This window comes from Paroedura picta, chromosome 13 (genome assembly GCF_049243985.1).
Source record: "Paroedura picta isolate Pp20150507F chromosome 13, Ppicta_v3.0, whole genome shotgun sequence".
Taxonomy (NCBI): Eukaryota; Metazoa; Chordata; class Lepidosauria; order Squamata; family Gekkonidae; genus Paroedura; species Paroedura picta.
In genome coordinates this window covers 41,413,449-41,435,937 of record NC_135381.1, presented here as the reverse complement: position 1 = coordinate 41,435,937, position 22,489 = coordinate 41,413,449, and the positions used below count along the sequence as shown (strand labels likewise).

The window sequence follows — 22,489 nt, the reverse complement described above, 5'->3', positions numbered from 1 at the left end:
CAGGGCCACGCCCGTGCATTGTGCATGCGTGGCCTGGCCGCGCATGCGCACATGTGCCATGTGTGGCCGAAATCACGCATGTGGGCGGGCAGTTGCCCTGCCGGTCCCCAGGCTCAAAAACGTTGGGGACCACTGTCCTAAAGCATCCAAGAAAAGTGTGTATCCAACCTTTGCTTGAAGACTGCCAGTGAGGGGGAGCTCACCACCTCTCTAGGCAGCCTATTCCACTGCTGAACTACTCTGACTGTGAAAAGTTTTTTTCTGATATCAAGCCTATATCGTTGTACTTGTAGTTTAAACCCATTACTGCGCGTCCTTTCCTCTGCAGCCAATGGGAACAGCATCCTGCCCTCCTCCAAATGACAACCTTTCAAATACTTAAAGAGGGCTATCATGTCCCCTCTCAACCTCCTTTTCTCCAGGCTGAACATTCCCAAGTCCCTCAACCTATCTTCATAGGGCTTGGTCCCTTGGCCCCAGATCATCCTCGTTGCTCTCCTTTGTACCCTTTCAATTTTATCTACGTCCTTCTTGAAGTGAGGCCTCCAGAACTGCACACAGTACTCCAGGTGTGGTCTGACCAGTGTCGTATACAATGGGACTATGACATCTTGTGATTTTGATATGATGCCCCTGTTGATACAGCCCAAAATGGCATTCGCCTTTTTTACCGCTGCATCACACTGCCTGCTCATGTTTAGTTTACAATCCACGAGTACCCCAAGGTCTCGTTCACACACAGTGTTACCTAGAAGCGTATCCCCCATCCAGTAGGCATGCTTTTCATTTTTCTGACCCAGATGCAGAACTTTACACTTATCTTTATTAAATTGCATCTTGTTCTCATTTGCCCATTTTTCCATTGTGTTCAGATCTCGTTGAACTCTGTCTCTATCTTCTGGAGTATTTGCCAGTCCTCCCAATTTGGTGTCATCTGCAAACTTGATGAGTAGTCCCTCCACCCCCTCATCTAAATCATTAATAAATATGTTAAAAAGTACCGGGCCGAGCCCCGAGCCCTGAGGTACCCCGCTACTCACCTCCCTCCAGTCTGATGAAACACCATTGACAACAACTCTTTGAGTGTGGTTCTCTAACCCAGTGGTCCCCAACCTTTCTGAGGTTGGGGACCGGCAGGGCATCAGGGCGCGGCCACGCCCACGCATCGGCCGCGCCTGCGCATCGGGCCACACCCACGCATCGGGCTGCGCCCGCGCATCGGGCTGCGCCCGCACATCGGGCCACGCCCGTGGGCCGTGCCCACGCATCGGGCCACCCCCGCGGGCTGCGCCCACACGGGCGCAGCCGGCCCTGATTCCCTCTCCCCACCCTCCCGCAGTAAGAAGCTTCCCGGGCCGCAAGCTTGCGGCCTGGGGAGTTTTTTACTGCGGGGGGGGGGGGGCGGGGAGAGGGAGCCGCGGCCCAGCGCCATGGCCTTCGCAGCCCGGCACCAGGCTGCGGCCCGCAGGTTGGGGACCACTGCTCTAACCAATTCCCTATCCACCTAACTATCTGAAAATCCAGATTGCAGTCCTTCAATTTATCCATCAGAACATCATGGGGAACCTTATCAAAAGCTTTACTAAAATCCAAGTAAACGACATTTATATAGCCCTCTTGTGTTTTTGTCCCCTTCCCAGTCAATAGTTTTGAGGCCATGATCAAGCAATAGCATTTTGGTACCTGCATAAAAAGTGATTTATCTCCAATAGGAGAGGACAATCATAAAGTTGTATGCACACAAATGATACTGCTCATGATTAAACTCCTAAAAAATAGAGATCCATCGATAATTTCATCAGTGTGTTTCTTACCTGTGAGAGCACCTGGAATGGCAAATATCTACAATATGATTGCCAGGATTTTCATGGGTCCAGAGAGGAAGCTACACAGAGGCTGTTCTGTTGAAAGGGAGCTCTTTTTTTATATATAAAGAAAGCAACCAAACCATGCTCTTCGTTTTGCTTATCAGCAGCACATCAGCAAATCAACACTATTTATCAGGGATTGCAAGGCTGCTTTCAAGGCAGCTGCGTAATTTGCTTCACTTAGATAATTTCTTGGGATGTGTCTTGTTGAAATACTTATTAATAATGGCTTGGATCCAACCACACAGTTTCAAGGACTGAAAGGCATTTCCATCTTTGGAAGAAACAGTGGCAGTTTCTGCTAATTCTCCCCTTATACTGCGGACCACCTACTTTGCCCCATAGGAATGAAACTTCATAACAGCCTGATCTAAAGGGTTAGTTTGTCTCCAGGACTAAAAACATCTGTCCTATGAGCCAATTTATCCTTGCCATTAAGAGAAAGTGAGAGAGACAACCTTTCTTTCTACCTTATGTAATACTGAACTAGGGTACAGCCATGAAAGAAAGGAAGTACGTCCTTCACGCAGAACACCATGGACCTGTGAAATGCTTAGACGGATTTATAAATGACTTGAGAAATTCATGGAGGATATATACGTGTTTTTTACACAAGTAAGGGGCATGCAACACTCACAGGGAGGGAATCCTATTACCCCCGCCCCCATGACATCTGGTGCAATTCCCTTGGAGCCCAGCCACAGCAATGGTGGTGTTTAGGAGCTGCTCCAAGCCTGGGAGTGCTCCTGTGCTATTGAACCTGGGATGACTTCTGGGCTCTGCTGGCTTCAAGGCTGTGCCCCTCACTAACTGCTCAATCGCAAGGGAATTGTTTCCACATGCACAGGCAGTGCTTTTTGTTTTGGAGGATTTAAACCCCCAAATATGCATTTAAAAAAAACTTTTCAGATTCTTCTGCAAACCTACGGCATTGCTCAAGTTTGGAGGAAAAAAACTCTTAGTGGGGTGTCCCCCTATCTGTACATTTAGGGAAATAGTATATGGGGGGGGGAGAGAAATTTTTGTTTTCAGAGGCAGTTAACTCTAAAGCACTGTTTCCAAGAGACAGAGGGAGTTTAGCCCAGTATGTAGGTCAACTAGGACAGGGGTAGTCAACCTGTGATCCTCCAGATGTCCATGGACTACAATTCCCATGAGCCCCTGCCAGCGATTGCTGGCAGGGGCTCATGGGGATTGTAGTCCATGGACATCTGGAGGACCACAGGTTGACTACCACTGAACTAGGACATCTAACTGGACCTAATGGCAAACAGGACGCAGGACTAGATGGATCTTTGTTTTTGTCAGTCTGTTTTTTTCCTCGTCAAAGTGGTAGGGGGGCATCGTCAGCTGAGGAAATGGTATAAGGGGTTACTCTCTTCCGCCTCTTCCAGCAGCAGATGAGGAGGGTAAGATGCACAAAAAGAAGGCAGACAAAGGTGAGAGGCTGGGGAGGCGTGATATAATTTAGTGTGTTGCCATTCAGCTAGCATGATGCTATTTTTACTTATGTGCAGAAATTCCCTGGGTTCTTCAATAATGTCTCATTCTGACTAGCCAGCAACTAGTCTCTTTTAATTATTCTTTTTCGCAACTGGGAAAGTGTCTGCCATTAATTACCAACATGGACCGCTTTATTTCTCCAGTGTTTTTGTGAACTGCAGTAGAACTCAAAAGGACTGATTAACTGTTTTAGCAAAGAATTATCATGTGGCTTAATTTGGATATTATGACACAATTTACTAATTTGGCACAATTTGCTTTTGCCTTATATCTCTAGTTATGATGGTCGTTCATCTAGTCCAGGGGTAGTCAAACTGCGGCCCTCCAGATGTCCATGGACTACAATTCCCAGGAGCCCCCTGCCAGCATTCGCTGGCAGGGGGCTCATGGGAATTGTAGTCCATGGACATCTGGAGGGCCGCAGTTTGACTACCCCTGATCTAGTCTGACGAAGAGTGCTTGCGCTCGAAAGCTCACGCCTTGAATAAATCTTTGTTGGTCTTAAAGGTGCCCGACTGGACTCTGATTTTGTTTTGCTGTGCTACTTCAGACCAACACGGCTACCCACTTGAATCAGTCTTTTCTGTGTTCCTTAATTAACTTGAATCATTATTATGTGACAGGGACTCTCACCTCCTTACGAGCAACAAAAAATTGAGATTAACCATGAACATAAATTGGCAGCTGTGGGACTCATGAGAACGCATACAGCAGGTGGCGTGGAAACCCTTATCTCCAGATAGGATGGAAAACAGAACTGGCTAGTTTTAGGGGCGGCTTCTTAATCAATGATGTGAGTCAATGCTTAGTAAATGGAAACTCCCTGTGTGAAATCATCCATTTTTACATTCCGGCTAAATACAATTCCATAAGAAAACAAAAACCATGCATGTGCCCCTCAAGTTTATGCACTGGGAACTTCACTGCAGGAGCACAAATAGGAGGCAAATGAGGTCCACCCGGCCAAATGCTCCCCCTTGTGGGTGCAGGAAGAGGTGGAGAAAACTGCCATGACTAAAACTTCAGCCTGCAGCCTGACATGAAACCTCCAGTGTGTAAACGGTCAAGGGGATGACCTTGTTTACAGCATCAAGCTGAAGCTATGGAAAGAGATACCTGGCAAAATTGGGGCTGCGGGAGGGCTGTTTTGAGGGAATCACATGATTATGCATGATTTGCTGTATCTAAAAGATAACTTGTTTTAAAGAAAACCTGGAAAGTATACAAGGCTCATAACAACGTAGAAAGCTTATTCAAGATAGTGAAGCGAAGCATAAATAAACATTATATAAATATATAGCACAAAAAAGGTCTTGTCGCCTTTTCCTTAGCTTAAGAATTGGTTCCTTATTTAGCCAGGTGTTGGTCTGAAGCAGTGCAACAAAATTTGAGTCCAGCAGCAACTTTAAGACCAAAAATGTTTAATCCTGGATCTAAGCTTCTGACAGGACTGCTTGGTCAGGACAGCATGATCAGGACTGTGACAAGCCCAAGGTCACCCAGACGGCTGCATGTAGAGGAGGAGCAGGGAATCAAACCCGGCTCACCAGATGAGGAAGATGGGGCTCCTAACCACTACACCAAAATTTGCTTTCTTACACCATGCTGACTAGAAAGACAGAACCCCAGTGTTCCAGGGAATTCCTGGGGCTGTTCCGCACAGCATTAATGTTGCTGAAGTGTTACCATTGCGTAACGCTATTTATTTTTCATTATTCACGACGTCGCACACAATCTGCATCACTCCCACAAAAATCGCTTTGTTGTAGCACTTTTTGGGGAATCCTGAAAAGTTGATTCCCCCTAAAAATCAGCTAGACTCTTGAGAACAACCTGCAATACATCCGAAAATGACATGTGCATTCTCAGTATTGCGGTAGCAAGCATGTCCCTCCCTAAGCTCTCGCACCCGAGCTTCCGGCGTCCCAGTCGCCATTTTTTCCCCTTAAACCGGCAAAAGCAATGAATAAGCGATGCTTCTTTGACTGAAATCCCTCCACAAGCAATTGTCTGTAAGGTTTCCAAGCAAAATACAGCCCCCCATTTGACACTGCCCATAATTTCAGCCAGAAATAGCACGGGGGGGGGGTTACTTTAAGAGCGTGTAAACGATTAAGCGCCAGCTCTTACACCAGCGAAAAAGGTCTTTCTGACACATCGAATGAACGAATACGCGTTGCTACTGGTGTTTTCAGGTTAAAAAAAAAGTTTTTAAAGGGAAGCACGAACACAACAGTTAATTGGTTGTTCTGTTTGATTGACGACCAGGGGAGGGAGGAAGCACGGAAAAATATCGCCTCCTTTGTTGCAATTTCAGCGAGACCGGAAACGAGAACATTACGAGAACAGCGCTAGTCGGAGAGCCTTTTTTTCTATAGAAATGGCTGTGTGCATTACCGAGACCTGCCGCTTATGATTGCAGCGCTTTTAAATAGCGCTCAGATTTAGCAACATTGCCCGTTGTGCGGAATGGCTCCTGCTTTAGTTTTTTTAATATTTTTTTTATTTTCATTTTTAAAACATATTTTTAAGTTTTTCCTCCAGAGAACGCTCAACCCAACTAATCCTGCCCCCTAACTAGGCTTGCCAGCTTGAGGTTGGACAATTCTTGGAGATTTGGGGATGGAATATCTGGGAAGAGCAGGGTTTGGGGAAACAAGAAACCTCCTTAGGTTACAGTGGCAAAGCATCTATCCCCTGAATAAACCATTTTCTACAAAGAACCTGTTCTCTGTAACCTGAAGATCACTTGTAATTCTAGCATCCAGATTCCACTTGTAGGTTGGCAACCCTACCTTGGAGCTGAGGGCTCACCATGGGCATTTAGAATTGGACTACACCAGTTTTTGATCTCTCTTCCCACTTTCACTGCACCCCCCCCCCCATTGACTTGTGTGACAATCCCCAGCATAGCCTTTTTGGAAATTTTTCGTCTCCTCTGTTTCAATGCATGCATATAAAATAAGATCCATATCAAGAAATTTCTTTTTACTGAAGGAATTCATGGGAGCTAAACAATTAACCTCACCTAGAGAGATTCTGGAGTTGTGTTCCATAACCTCTGCTTCTTTTCTAATTTTTCTCTCCACAAAAGATGACTATTCCTGATCATGTTAATCCATCTGCATCCAGTTTTTACTCTTATGAACTTCAGAAATATTCCAGAGAGTAGCAGTGGGAGAATAAGGTACAGCCACATAATGCTATGTTTGAGAACCCAAATTTTTCTGAGCATGCATGCAATACCTTCTCGTTGCTGCAGGGGGCTCCCTTTAAGCATTATCCACAAGGTCATAGAAGCGAGACACCTTCATTATGCCACAACCCAAGACAGTTCTGTATGTGGGGATATCCTATTCCTGTCTGACTGCTTCAAACAAGTGGACACTATGACCAATCTCATTTGACAGACCTCTACTATTTAAACTGTGGTGACTGCTACTAGCCAGAAACATTCTTAAATCTTCCAACTCTGAAAGAGGACATTTTTAAACAGTTTGTAAAAAGAGCCCAAAGGAGGACACCCACCAAAAATAAGGTCACGTCCTCCAAAAAGTTTACAACTTGTCTTAAGAAGAATCTCTAAATTCAGGGGTGAGAGATGGCATCAGGAATTATTTGTAGGTGTGCATGGGAGCAGCTTCTGAGAGTTTCTTTTTTAAATTCCTTTATGTTTATAGAGTTAAAAGAGTTAACCTAGGACTACCACCTAAATGAGAGAGACAGACAGACAGACAGACAGACAGACAGACAGAGACAGAGAGAGACACAAATAGCTTATGAACAATTTAATATTTTAAATGCAGTCACATAAAGTTTGAGGATAGATACAAAGCAAATCTATCCAGCGAGGCTGCTTCTTAGTAGTCTGGTTCCCAACACTCGGTTGTGAAATTCCTGGAGATGGGGGACGGGGTGGGTTTGGGAGGGAATGGATATAATGCAGCCTTGCATGTTGAAGTTTTTAAAGCAGCCATCTTCTCCAGGGGAACTGATCTGTCCTCTGAAGATCAGTTAGTATTCCAAGATATCCCCAGGCCCCAACAGGAGGTTGGCAAACATCCCTAGGAAGAGGACTACATGGTGCAGGGCCAACCCAACCCATCGTCTTTCCTTTGGAACTCCCTGCGGACCAGCTCCTGGCATTTTGGGAGGAAACTTCAGCCCTAGACCCATACCAGTCTGGCTTCTGTCCTGGCCATGGGGTGGAGGCCTTGCTGATCATCTTAATGGATGATCTCTTGGCACCAGAGTTGTTTGTCAGTTGTTTGGAAGCGATAGCTGGATGGATGAGGAAGAGTCACCTTAAACTCAACCCCTCCAAAATGGAGGTCCTATGGCTGGGCCAAAGGGGACAGGATCAGGCAGCACGTCTGCCATGCCTGGATGGGGTGCAACTAACATCTGTGCCTCTAGCCAGGAATCTGGGAGTGCTGTTTGATCCCTCACTATCCATGGAGGCTCAGGTCACCAAGGTAGCCCGGACAGCGTTTTTCCAGGGGAACTGATCTGCACCAGGCTCGGCTACTAGTGCCCTACCTGTCCTCGGAATACCTGGCCATGGTAATCCATGGCCAGGTAAGCCATGCAACAGGCACTTCCAGGTGAGTCTTCTGCAACTCGCTCTACATGGGCTTACCCTTGTCCTGGACCTGGAAAATGCAACTGGGACAGAATGCAGCTGTTCGGGTCCTTACTAAGTCATCTGGGAGGGCTCATATCCAGCCTTAGCTGAGGCAGCTTCATTGGTTGCCAGCCTGTTATTGGATCAAGTTCAAGGTCTAACCTTAAGGCTACATATGGCTTGGGCCCTACTTACTTACAGGACCGCTGATGTCCTTATGGCACCTGCAGCGCTCTTCGTTTTGCAGGTATGAATCTGCTGATGGACCTAGGGTCCCAGGAAGTGCGCCTGGCCTTGACCAGGGCCAAGGCTTTTTCAGTCCTGGCCCCTACCTGGACTGAGCTCCCAGGAGACCTGTGGGCCCTGACAGAGCTTTTGGGGTTTCACAGGGTCTGCAAAACAGAGCTCTTCCGCCAGGCGTTTAGTTGAGGCTGGGCAGAAGCCCCTGTGTATTCCATCGGGTCTTCTCTGGTTTCCTGGGTTGGTGTTAGACTAGACCCAGATGATAACAATAATTTCCATCAAGGGCGTTGTTATGAACTTGCTAGAAACCAGAGTTATGTGTCGTTGGGGAAGAGGTTTTTATGCTGTATTATTGCTATCTTAATTGTATTTCTGGGTTATTAATTATTGTATTATCAGGTGTTTTAGATTGATGATTTATATGATGTTTTACTGTGAACCACCATGAGCCAGCTTGCTGGGAGTGGTGGTATATAAATCTAACTAACATAAATAAGTAAATAAGTAAATAAATAAGTAAATAAATAGTAGGGTTGCCAGCCTCCAGATGGCACCTAGAGCTCTCTATTACAATTGATGGCTACACAATCAAGATCCGTTGTCATGGAGTATATGGCTGCTTTGGGGGGTGAACTCCATGATATTATAACCTGCTGAGGTTCCATCCCCTTCCTAGGATTCCCCCCAAAATCTTGAGGTTTTGTCCAATCCAGAGCGGGCAACTCTATCCCAGAGAAGGGTACTTATAAAAATATATGGGGACATCCCATGAAGATGACTGAGATTTAAAGGGCCATCACGGAGTATACTCCTTACAGGAAATATAAGCATAAGTAGAATGAAATATTTCTCTGACTCTGCCAGGTGCAATGTTTGGGAGCTGTTCGAGTGAGTGCAACATCCAGAGGAGACGCTTCTGTGAATCTGAAGAAGTGAGCGGTGACTTACAGAAGCTCATATCCTGCCAGAATTTTTTTAAATCTTTAGGACCCATTAAGTGCCTTTCATCTGCAAAGATGCTCAAACGTTTTCCTCTGATAACTCTTTGCATGTGAGGTGGAGATTCCTTGAAAACAAACTTCTCACCCAAGCAGACCAACAAAGATTTATTCAGGGCGTGAGCTTTCGAGTGCTTGCTTATTGTGCTGCTTCAGACCAACAAGGCTACCCATCTGAATCTATCCTGTGGGCTACTTTAACACCTTCATCTTACATAAATGGCACAAAGCACAGGCTTGCTTCCTAGCCCTGGGAACATACTCAGGATCAGTAACCTAGCTGACAGGCAGAAATATTCACCCACAAAACACGTGTTTTTTCTGATCCCCAGAACGCTGCAGAGAGGATTAATAGAGCAGCTTTCCACTCTGGGAACTGCATTCTCTCTCCCCGTGACATCAGCAACTATGTGGAGGCAGCCCGCACGTAACGGAGAAGACACAAAAGGGGCTGCCAAAATTTGCCTTGTCTCTCCCCTGCTTCAAATGGGTAAGCCAGAGGATATTTACGCTGCAGGAGGAAATGGCGTAGTGGGTGTCAGGGACAGCTGGAACATGTATCGGGTGCTGCTCTTCCTTCTCCTTTCCCCCTCCCAAATATAGCACAGTGCTGTTTTCTTCACTGTGAGAATGCTGTAAGAGGGGCATTCACATTTTGCTGAGTTAATGTGACACATTGGCTACCCCAGGAGCACAGAAAGCTGTTTTCCCATGGCTGGTCAGGCCAAACTTCCTCCCCCCCTCTATCAACAGATTTCTCTTTTGCTCCTTTTTTGATTTGGGCGAGAGCAGGAGCTCTAATAACGTTTTAAACTAGACTTTTGGCCTTTTGGTTTCAAAAAAATACATCCGAGTTTGGATACAGGTGGGTGACTCAGTGATAAGTGCTCCGTTTGGAGCATCTGCCAGGCCAGGCACATCAGGCGGTCAAGAATTCTTGCTCCTCCACTGCTTCGGCAACTGAAATCTGCACATAGAATCATAGAGTTGGAAGGGGCCATAGAGGCCATCTAGTCCAACCCCCTGCTCAACGCAGGATCAGCCCTAAGCATCCTAAAGCATCCAAGAACAGTGTGTATCCAACCTTTGCTTGAAGACTGCCAGTGAGGGGGAGCTCACCACCTCCGTAGGCAGCTTATTCCACTGCTGAACTACTCTGACTGTGAAATTTTTTTCCTGATATCTAGCCTATATCGTTGTACTTGTAGTTTAAACCCATTACTGCGCGTCCTCTCCTCTGCAGCCAGTGGGAACATGCTTCATCAGATCTGCAGCCAACATGCTTCATCAGATCCTCTGTTAGAGTTGCCAGTGTTGGAAATTCCTGGAGACTTGAGGGGAAGGCAGGTTTGGGAAGGGAAGGGACCTCAGGGCACAGACCATCTTCCAAAGTCTACTTTTTCTCCAGGGAAACTGACCTTTGTTGGCCGGAGATCAGTTGCAATTCTGTGAATTCTCCAGCCATCACCTGGAGGTTGGCAAGTCTACCCATCCCCCAACATTACCAATTCTCTGGTTTCCCAGCATCCCTTGGAAGCGGAAGCAGGAATAGGCTATTGACTTGTTCTTGGAATTCCTTCTCTACCCCTGTTCTTCTGCACCAGTTTGTTTTGCTTCTTTGCTTCCTCCCTGCCTCTTCCTCCTCTGAACTTATAATCCTGCCCAAGCCAGTCTGTTTACCTATCCCCTCCCATATTTTCCCAGTTCGGATCCTGCCCAAACATACCCTCTAGAGCAGGGGTAGTCAAAATGCGGCCCTCCAGATGTCCATGGACTACAATTCCCAGAAGCCCCTGCCAGCATTTGCTGGCAGGGGCTCCTGGGAATTGTAGTCCATGGACATCTGGAGGGCCGCAGTTTGACTACCCCTGCTGTAGACCTCTGATTGGTCTCTGTTGTTGCAGCCTGTCAAACCAATGACACCTTCAGTGGTAATGCAAACAAATAAAAAAACCTGGATGTGCCAGTTAAAAGGAAAGAAGATAAGTTTAAAGGAGTTGGGATGTCTAATTCCATACTCAACAGACACCCCATGATAAAGCACATACTTTTCATGTCCACAAAATATATAAAGGTAAGCTAAGTTCAATATCAATATTCATCCCTATATTCATAAAGATTTGAAAATCAGATATCTGAAGTTCTCACAAATTATGTGTTAAACATTTATGTGTACGCATTCAATTAGAAAATGATATTACACACCCATTTGTTTGATTGTGTTGGGGGGAGGGAATCTTACTATTGTTTTGTGTTGCGAGATGTACCTGAATGCCACCTGATATACATGAAATCCATGCAAATATCTCCCTTCTATAGCAAAGCCCTCTATCAACCCGTGAATAACACAGTACTCCACACGACACCCTCCTGGAGAGACAATTATGGTACAATTTTACAACATGCCTTCTTCTTCACCCAACGACTAATTACCATGTGGAATTTGCTGCCAAATTCTGGCTACACACAGAGACAGCTTTTAAAGGGGATTAGATAGATTGCTGCTGGGGGGTAAAACGGTCATGACTGGGGAAGGCACTGGCAAACCACCCCGTATTGAGTCTGCCATGAAAACGCTGGAGGGCGTCACCCCAAGGGTCAGACATGACCAGGTGCTTGCACAGGGGAGACCTTTACCTTTAGAGAGATTCACAGAGGGTAGTGGCTACTAGCTATGGTGACTGACAGGAACCTCCATGTTCAGAAGCAGTCAACCTCTGAATCCCAGAGCCAGGAGGCAATGTCACAAGGAGGCCTCAGCCTCTATGTGCCATCATTAGCCCTCCAAAAGAACTGGCTGGCTGGCCACTGTGTGCGACAGAATGCTAGACACTGGCTGGATCCAGCAGGGCTCTTACATTCCTTAAGTACAAGAAATCAATGTACAGAATTCACACTGCATAAAAGCCATGGATGACTGTGTGCATTATGTGCCATTAAGTCACTTAATGACCGCCTGTTGTTAACAGCTTTGCACAGGTCTTACGAACTGAAGGTCATGGCTTCGTTTACTGCAATTAATCCAGAGTGCAGTATTCAGAATCGTTTGTTAAGTGTTATTCAGGATCACTTAAAGCACAGTTATAGACCCCTAACTCTGCAGGCTCTGGCTTACATAGGCATCCACAATTGTCTCTTGAATCATAGAATCATAGAGTTGGAAGGGATCTCCTGGGTCATCTAGTCCAACCCCCTGCACCATGTAGGACACTCACAAACTTATCGTTCATCCGCTGTAACCAGCCACTCCCTTAAGCCTTTTGGTTCACAATGCAGGAACTCACAGCTACCTGCCCACCCACCCAATTTCATGCTCAAGTGATCCCTTCACCAGAAATCTCCAGACTCCAGCCTGGGCTGGAGGAAATTCAACTACCATCCCACACAGTGGCAATTGGCAATTCCCTGGATACGCAAGGAAGGGCCACAAGAGACAAACACTGGTACATCCCTTCCTGCCCACCCACTCACCATCTGCCTTCGTTCCTAAAATCAGCACAGGAGACCTGTTTGGATCTGTGGCTGTTTGTTTAACTCAGATTCCCAACCAGGGGCCCCTGGGAGTCCACGGGAGCTCTGAAGGGGGTCTATGGCCTGTCCTTTCCTCTCCTTCCTTAATGTACTGAAACAAATTGGCTGCTTTCATTGCTCCCTGAGTTCTCTCATAACTTCTGCAACTTCTGGGGACGCGGCAGGGAGGAGCTGACATCACTTTCAAGGCTCCTTGAATCCTGAAAAATTATTTCAGGGGCTCCTCCAGAGTCAAAAGGTTGAAAAAGGCTGGCAAGCTTAGTTACTAGAATAACTACAGTGTACTGCTCAGGACGTATTATTACGTGTTATTTGAACCCTCATATTTCCCCCTTGTATGTTGGTTGTCATTTGTTAAATATCATTTTGGCACATTAAAAGGCAGGGGTAGTCAAACTGCGGCCCTCCAGATGTCCGTGGACTTCAATTCCCAGGAGCCCCTGCCAGCATGGCAGGGGCTCCTGGGAATTGTAGTCCACGGACATCTGGAGGGCCGCAGTTTGACTACCCCTGTTATAAGGTTTATTTTTATTTGGCCATTCCTCCAAGGAGAAGAAGAGGAGGAGATGGTTGCTTTTCCATACGCGAAGGAGGCTCAGAACGGCTTACAGTCGCCTTCCCATTGCTGGGTGGTGTCCATATTCTTCCTTTGCTCCATTTACCTTCACAACAACCCTGTGATGTAGGTCAGTGGTTCCCAATCTTTTTATCACCGGGGACCGGTCAATGCTTGCCAATTTTACTGAGGCCCGGGGGGGAGGGGTAGTCTTTTGCCGAGGGATGTCACTGCCGCCTGAGCCCCTGCTCCGCTTGCTTTCCTGCTGGCGCTCCTGACTTCCCGCCGCCCGCTGGGGGGCGCTACCAGTAGCAGCTGCACAGTGCCACACTGAGGGGGAGCCCCAGCCATAGCAGCCGCCAGAGAGCACCAAAGATGAGCCGACGGCAGAGGGGCAGGGCAGCCCCCGAGGCAGCACCTGGGGAGGAGGACGAGGAGGAGCCGCGGCCCGGGACCGGTCCCTGGACCGGAGGTTGGAAACCACTGATGTAGGTTACACCCATGACCAAGCAAAGGTTATCCAGGGTAGATTTTGAACCCATGTCCAGCCCGTTATCACTATCAGGAGGACACGGCTGCTCTGTTTATTGGTCTTGAGGAGTATGTGTGTGGGGGAGGGGAGTTGTTCAATACTGCTTCCCTTTTTTTCAAAGTTGCAAACCGCTATCTGGAACCGGATGAAAAGCCAGGGGGGAAAGTTTTAAATAAATACATGCAAATGCATCGATGAATTGCTACCCGACTTCCAGGGGGCCACCTGAAATTGCACAAATGAAGAGGGTCACTGCCCGACCCTGGTTGTCCCCCCCACACACACACTTTTTTTTTAGTACTCAAAAATGCATTCCTTAGGATCATTTAGGGGGAACAGATCCTGAACTTTCCCACACTGGATCCCCTCTTCCGGCTCCCTATTTTTCAAAACAGGCGCCTGGGCATCCAAATTCCGCTGGCCTGCCTTACGGCTCTCCATTTCCCCGCTTGCAGGAATATCTCCCCCTCTTCCAAATGTCACCGTCCCTGACTTTAAAATTAGCGCACGGACTGGGGCGTCGGAGCAGCACTTCCGCGCGCCTCTGCGCAGTCCCCCTCGCCCTTGCGACACAAGCACATTTCAAACGCCCCGCAGCTGGAGGCACCTGCCTTGGCCCGGCCAGCCCAGCCCAGCCTCTCGCCTTCCCCGCGGGCGGGTGGGTGCTGGAGCGCCTGCATTGCTGCCAACGTGCGAGCGCATCCTTTGGCGCGGGAGGGTCGGCGCGAGTCCCGCCCGTGCGCAGCTGGCTCCGCGGGGGCGCACGTGCTTGTTTGTGTGGCTGGGGCCGGGCCCGGCGTCACGTGCCCCGACGGCGCGCATTGTCTCGGCTCGGCTGGGCTGGGGGGAGCCGCCCGTGCGTGTCACCGATCAATGTCATGACTTCCTCTTCGCGCTCCGGCGGCGGCGGCGGCGGCGGCAGCATCGGAGGCGGCGAGCGCGGCTAGGTGGCCCCGGGGCGCAGCGGCAGGACCCCCACCCGCCCGCCCGCCCCATTGCATTGGCCCCGCAGGGCGGGCGGCCGGCCGGGCGGCCAAGATGAGCGCGGGCCACGTCGTGTGCACGGGCTGGCTCATCAAATCGCCCCCGGAGAAGAAGCTCAAGCGATACGTGAGTCAGCCGAGCGGCGGGGGGAGGTGGGGTGCAGCGGGGTGGCTCCTCGGCTTCCTCGCAGGGGCGGCCGGCGGCGGCTTGCAAGGGGCGGGCGGGCCCTGGGCGTGCATTGGGGGCCTTTGGGCGCTGGAGACGAAGCCCTCCCGGGTTGCGCCCTCTCCGGCCCCCGGCTTGAGCAATGGGGTGGGGGCTGGTTATGCAACCGGCGTCGGTCCGAGCAAACGCGGCGCTCCGCTTCCGTTCAGCAAGGTGCCCGTTTGCCAGCGAAACGCAGCGCGTTTGGACGCGGCCTGGGAGACTCGCGGAGAACTTCTCGCCCTCTGCGCGAAACGGGGAGGTGGAGGGAGAGCGAGAGGCGGCGACAAAGATAAGGGGCTTCTGCCTGCGCCGCCGCAGCACTCCGGCCTCCTGCCCATCGGGAGGGGATCGGAGGTCGCCTCGCCTCTTGCTGCATCCATTGCAGTGATCCGCGGTGGCCGGCATGCAGAGTTCATCGAGGGGGTGGGAAGGTTCGCGGGGACGCGTCACTTGCGCGTTGCAAAAGTGTTTGCAAAACAACAGCAGCAACAACAACCCTGCGGGGTCGCGCAGAAGCCTTAGCGCGCGGCAGAGGAGAGTGCAGCTTGCCTGTGGCCTTCCAGAAACCCGGGGAGATTCTCCCTGGTGCCTCTAAGCGAGCCTTCCCCGCCCCTGCCAGGCTTCTCCCTTCAAGCCTGTTCTTCTCCAGGTTTGTCTTGTTCTGTCTCCATTTGCCTGTCAGCATCCTGGGCGGAGGTCAGGCGGCTTTGGTGCTCCTGGGAGGACTGAATGAAATGTGCAGCAAGCGGGAGGGGCCCCCATAGAGGGACACCCCAAGGCAGAGCACTTGTCCCTTCCCTGGGCTTGTGCACACACCCCTTGGGCAGAGCAGACCCCTTCCTCCTCCCCCCCAACAATGAATGCACACAATTGACGCTGTGTGTGTCTGTATGTGTCTGTTTAGGAATCTGAGAATGCCCCCCCCCCTTACACACTAATCTGAATAGCTCCCTTGCTTGGTTTGCTCCTGACTTTAAATAACCATTCCAGGCAGTCTCCAGGGAGCTGCGTATAAATAGCAATCAGGGCTTTGGATTTGATTCCCTAGGCTCGCCGAGACATCGGTGGGACTATTTGGAGTAAGAAATGCTACAAAGAAGGGTTGTGGAGTAACTAACCCAGATTATATTGTTAGCAACTTAAAACCAGAGTCCAGGAGCACCTTGAAGACCAACCAAGTTTGATTCAAGACGTGAGCTTTCGAGGGCAAGCACTCTTCCTCAGACCATGAGCTCCTTACATCATGGGTAGTCAACCTGTGGTCCTCCAGATGTTCATGGACTACAATTCCCATGAGCCCCTGCCAGCTTTCGCTGGCAGGGGCTCATGGGAATTGTAGTCCATGAACATCTGGAGGACCACAGGTTGACTACCCCTGCCTTACATGACAGTGGGAATACATAGCAAAAATTAATATTCGCACTGTCACGAAAGTAGTTCATTGCCTGAGGAAGAGTGCTTAACCTCGAAAGCTCACGCCCTGAATAAATCTTGGTTGGTCTTCAAGGTGCTCCTGGACTCTGGTTTTATTGTGCTGCTTCAGACCAACCCGGCTGCCCATTGGAATCTATTGTTAGCAACTGTTTGCAGTGAAACCATTCGGGTGACTCAGAACGGTATCCACACACTTTTTTGACATGCTGGCTGTGCATTTTCGACAGCTTGCACGGCTTTGGCCCAGCAGGGGACGGGAGGCTTTTGGGATGCAGACAGCTCCCCATGGGCGGAGTAAGGATGATCTGGGCCTGGTCTGAGGGACTTGGGAATGTTCAGCCTGGGGAAGAAGAGGTTGAAGAGAGGGCAAGATGGTTCTCCTTACGTATTTGAATGGCTGGCATGTCAGAGGTGGGAAGGGAGTTCTTCTTGTAGGCAGCCAAGGAGAGGCCTTGCAGTAATGGGTTTAAATTACAGACAGAAAGGTACCCACAGGATGTTATGGGGAATAATTTCTTGCAGAGAAATTCAGGAATAGAATCAGCTGCCCAAGAAGATGGTGAGCTCCCCCTCACTGGCAGGCCTCAGGCAGCAGCTGGACAGATACTTATCCTGGATGCTTCAGGCTGATCCTGTACGGAGCAGGTGGTTGGACTAGATGGCCTCTATGGCTCCTTCCATCTCTCTGATTTCGTTCTCCCACTGCTCTCACTGGGGTCTGCAGTGGGCTTCTGGCACCAGAATTCTGCCCTCTGCAGCTGTATTTAGATACATGCATATGAAGAATCCATGTGCCCCCGCTTGTCACAATCTGAAGAGCTCAAACATCCCATGTTGTCCTCTTTATAGCCTTTGAGAAGAGTAGAAAAAAACTGGAAACTCCAGTTGCCAGAAACATCTGTGGTGCACCAATATTTGACAATTTGTGAACGCAACAGGGCTTGTCCAAGTGAAAATCCAAGCCCCGCCAGATTTGAACTGGCATCTCTCCGGTCTGATTCAGGAAATGTCTACTAAGTGTAGCCTGGGCCGTGTCATGAGGCCAAAGGGCCGAACGTAAACATTTGGGTTTGCTTTCTATCACATAGTCTTGTGCAGGGGTAGTCAAACTGCAGCCCTCCAGATGTCCACGGACTACAATTCCCACGAGCCCCTGCCAGCATTCGCTGGCAGGGGCTCGTGGGAATTGTAGTCCGTGATCATCTGGAGGGCCGCAGTTTGACTACCCCTGGTCTTGTGCTTTGAGTTTGTGTGATCCCCATTGCAAGGCTCATGATGCAGAGAATCTTGCGGAAGACCTGGATTCGAATCCCCAGTCTGCTGTAGAATCTCTGAGGGTCGTGATTGTTATGAGGATAAAATGGAAGAGGGCAGGGCTACGTGGCATGACTGTTGAGAAAAGAGGGATATAAATATCGAAATCACCAAGAAAGGTCGATGACTCTGTTGGAGTCCTCTGTTGCCAGGGGATTTTGTGGAAACTCCTTCCAGTCCTGTGATGGAGGGAAAGCAGAATATAGGTTTAATTGTTTGATAGCAAAGAATATGTTAATTGGTTCTTTTCTGCATGGTCTTGGAGAGAGCGCTCATCTGAGAGACCTGGGTTAAATCCATAAGAGTGGGCTTGGCATATTTGGGCCTTGTCATGTCAGACTCTCCCCCCATATCTATAGAACAGGGACCATAATGGTGTTAACGCCCCTCCACTCACTGCTGTTTTGGGGGTGCAAAACGACACACGCAGGGATGTTCTCCCTCTGGGTCAGTCGGACAGCTTGATGGGTGTTTCCCATCTCTCTTGGAGGGAGGCAGGTAATTTAAATATTACAGTGGGAAATGCCCCTTCCAAGCCAGCCTACTTCCTGCCTCGAGAGGGAGCAGATTGTGACTGGGTGTCTCTTAGTGCTTGATTTCTATTTCCTCTATTAAGCTTCACTTTTTCTCCCCCATTCCTATCTTATCTTAGTGCCCCTTCTTTCCCCTGCTGTTGCCTCTGTTTTTTCTCCTTTTTGCTCCACTGCGCTGCACTGGGCAGTGGAGAAGAATTTATTTGCGGCGCCAGCCACGTGCGCGCCTCGTTAGTGAGCAGCGGCCATTTTGGAAGGTTGCAGAAAGGCGGCTGAGAGACGGAACGGCGGCTTCTCCTCGGAGGAGGAGGGAGGGCCTCAGGATTCGGAGGCTGTTTTGGGGGACCTGAGAGAGGAGCTCAGACCAGCGGATCCCGACCGGGGCTCGAATGCGGCTTTAGTGGCGGCAGCGGAGCACGGACAGCGCTCGAGGCCTGCCAGGGCTAACAAACAACTGTGTGTCCCCCCCAAGCCGACTGATACAGCGGCTACGGGAGAGGGGCCGGACCGGAGCACGGGGCAACCTCCTTCCAAGAGGAGAGCAACAGAGACTGAAGCCCCCACGAAGCCTTCTGGGCGAGGACATCAGGAGGCTGGTAATGTTGAAGCCAGTCCTGGCATGTTTACTTTACCTCCTGAGTTTCTTCGTTTGGTGCAGAGCACTGTGCGACCTGAAATTGCTAAATGTTGTCAGCAGCTTCTTCCCTTCAGTGCCAGAGGTTCTTGTTCTGGTTCCCGCTCCTCTTCTCCACTGTCCAGGACTTCCAGGAGAAGTCGTTCACACAGGAGAACCACGTACCAGTCAGGAGAACCACGTACTCTTGGATGCATTTCATCCTGCCCAGGGGATTTGAACTCATCCAGTGCAGCTAAATGCCTCTTGACAACCTCTCTGTCCATGTCAACCTGTCACCCAGACACTATCTCTTGGCTACTGCCATATCTAGATGTGCCTAAACCCTGTGGGAAAAAAACAGATGTAAAATAGGTGCTGAGCCTTTCTGCTTTCTCTGCATCCTCCGTTAGAGTTTGTCCATCTGCGTCTAACAGTGGGTCTATTGCCTCCTTTACTTTACGTTTGCTCCTCACATAACTGAAAAATCTTTTCTTGTTACAGTGGGCTTCCCTGGCCAATCTTAGCTCACTCTCAGCTTTGGCCTTTCTGATGATTGATCTACAGTCCCTAGTAACCTGTAGGTACTCATCTTTAGAGCTCTGTCCTTCCCTCCATTTCCTGAACATTTTCCTTTTCTTTCTTAGTTCCTCTGGAAGTTCTCTGTTCATCCAAATAGGCTTCTTAGAGCTCCTGCAGTGTTTTCGTCTTTCTGGGATAGTCATTGATTGAGCATGCAATAGCTCTTGTTTGAGTAGCGCCCACCCTTCACATGCTCCCTTCCCTTCCAGCATTCTCGTCCATGGTATGACACTCATCATGTCTCTGAGTTTATTAAAGTTTGCCCAACGAAAATTACAAAAGTTACAAAGGTTGGGGGGATGTCAGATGCCTGTTTTTCGCCTAGAAGTATTAGAGTTATTGGTTACAGGGTATTAGTTTGTCTGTCTCGGGTGTGCTTCTGTTTGCCCTTCTCTGTTGCATTAATCATGTTGCATTTAGAATATGGAAGCGGAAGGAGAGAATCTTGGGGAATACCTACTGGCTTGAGAGGGACGTTTCTCACCGGAAGACAGAATATTTAAATTACCTGCGTCCCTCAAAGAGAGATGGGAAACACCCATCAAGCTGTCCTCCTGACCTTCGAGGAGAAGGACCACTCTCGGTAGGTAATCAGTGGTCATTCTAGAGCAGGAGTGGGCAAACTGTGGCCTTCCAGATGTCCATGGACTACAATTCCCATGAGCCCCATGAAATTGTAGTCCATGGACATCTGGAGGGCCACAGTTTGCCCACCCCTGTTCTCCCTCTAGCTCAGGAGGACAGCTTGGTGGGTGATTTCCCATCTCTCTTCGATGGAGGCAGGTCAAAGAAGAACTTCCTGTCTCCCTGGCGGGAAACGCCCTCCTTGCCCAGTCTTCTTCCTGCCTCGCTAGAGGGAGTGCTCACAGACTAATGTCTCCGATTAGAAGAAGAAGATATTTGCCCTTTATTTGAATTCCTTCCTTCCTTCTCGCCCCTAACCTTCCTCCCCTCAGTCTTTCCCTCCCTCTTATTTTCGGCAAGATTTGAAGGCAAGAGAGTGTTTTCTGAGGGCGAGTGGAGCACACGGCAGCCCTCCCTCTTTTTTCGGTGTGTTTTTTTCGCGCCGGCCATTTTGACTCGCGTTTTTGCCACGTCTCGTGCTTCCCACCCATTTCGATCCTTACAATGGCTGCAGAGCGCAGAGAGAGTTGCTTTTCATTGGAGGATGAGCAGCCAGACCTCCAGGAGCCTGAGGGGCCTGACCAGAATAAGGAGGCCGCAGAGGAGGCGGCACGACGAGCGATGGCACCCCCAGTGCTCTCGGATAGGGCTGAGGGCTCTGAGGCCCAGCGTGGAGAGAAAGGACCACGCTGTCCCCCCAAGCCGCCTGACTCAGCGGCTACGGGAGAGGGACCCAATCCTGGCTCTGCCAATCCAGCAAAAGGAGACGAAGTGATGTTGGAGATCGTCATCACGAGGAACAGCCAATCTGAGGATTTGGGTCATGTAGGCGGGATGGCTGAAAGGTTTAATCTTCCCCCTTCATTTTTTGCCTTCATGCAAATCTCAGTGCAAGAAATCGCAAGATTCTGTAGGCAGAATTTGCCTCCACCTCCAAGAGGGTCCAGGTCCCAGTCTCCTTCTTCCTCCCCTGATACCAGGAGACACAGGAGAGGTTTCTTCCCATCAGGCCAGACCTAGTAGTAGATGGCCCACCAAGGCGGCACAGAAGAGACCCTATCGGGCCCCTGGCCAGCACTCTGAGTCCTCTGAGGAGGATATACACCAGAGGGATAGAGAAGAAGGGGAATTTATCACTGACGAGGAGGAGGTGGAGCCAATTCAAGTTCCCCAATTGTCTGAGAGATTTTTCAATGCTGAGGATTTCCAGTTCCTGCTTAGTAAGTCAATATCCATACTGGACCTAAAGTACTCTGGGGAAGAGCCTCCAGTGAAACAGGCCAGAAAGTATTATGGGCCTAAGGGGAGTGGGGAACTTTTTTCCCCAAGATAGAGACTAATTTACCAGAGTCTTTTGAAAGAAAGATATGGGCTGAGTGGGAAAAGCCTATAGTGACTAAGCAGTTTCCTTCTTTTATTAAAAAGATGTATGCTCTTCCAGAATACGCCGAGTCTTATGTTACAGATTCCTGCTATCGATGGTCCTGGGTGGCGCTTCAGACATCTGGTCTGGTCTCTGAGGATGGCGAAGGAGGATACCTTCGGGACGTAATGGATGGAAAGTCGGAAGTAGCTCTTTGTATAGGCACAAGAGGCCATGGCCATGGCAATCAGAGCAGCCACAACAGCAGCCATCGTAGCCAGGGCCTCCATGGCCTGATGTAAGAAGCATCTGACTCTAATTCCAGAATCAGAGGGCAGGATTCAGGAGGGGACCAACAGGATCCTCAAGGTTTCAGCATGTAACGCAGATGCTTCCCTGGACATGGTGGTCTTCGCGGCTCGCGCTATGGCCTCTACTACGGTGGCCAGGCGTATTCTTTGGTTGAAAGCCTGGTAGGCTGATCCTCATTCGAAGACACTCGTTACTGCTTACCCCTTCCAGGGGGATAAGCTCTTTGGGGAAACACTAGAGAGTACTCATTGAGACCAGGGATAAGAGGAGGGCGATGCCAGGCATATCCGCCGTGATGGCAAGACCTTTTCATCCGCCTTCTGGAGCCAAAATACCAACCCCAGGTTTAGACCGGAAGGTGAAAGAGGTTCCTGGGGATACAACCGACAGGGTTTCAGAAGGGGAGGATCTGGCTACAAGACCAATAGGTTCAGACAAGGGCGATCAGACAGAGCAGAGGGGGGAAGCAAGTCTCCCAAGGCATGACTCACCATCCATTACCGTGGGAGGCCACCAGGAGTTCTGCCAGGCTTGATTGGGCGCCAAGGTAGATCCCTGGACAAGGGACTTGGTATCCCAGCGGTACAGGATAGAGTTCGCATCCACCCCGCCAGACAGATTCATACAAGTACCGGACCCAAAGAATCCAGACTAAGCAGAACAACAAA

General features: G+C 49.5%; 1 protein-coding gene across 2 annotated transcripts in view; it reads left to right on the top strand.

Annotated features, from left to right (window-relative positions):
* Window positions 1-14,475: 14,475 nt before the first annotated feature.
* The window catches only part of GAB3 (GRB2 associated binding protein 3), a 92,452-nt gene continuing 84,438 nt past the window's right edge, over window positions 14,476-22,489 (top strand). Inside the window, exon 1 of one of the 2 annotated variants that reach the window (XM_077307477.1) lies at window positions 14,476-14,965. In XM_077307477.1, coding sequence (XP_077163592.1) covers window positions 14,894-14,965 — 72 coding nt within the window. In that variant the 5' untranslated portion in view covers window positions 14,476-14,893. Of the gene's footprint in view, window positions 14,966-15,246; window positions 15,696-22,489 lie in introns of those variants that run through there. The other variant, XM_077307479.1, reaches the window with a different exon arrangement.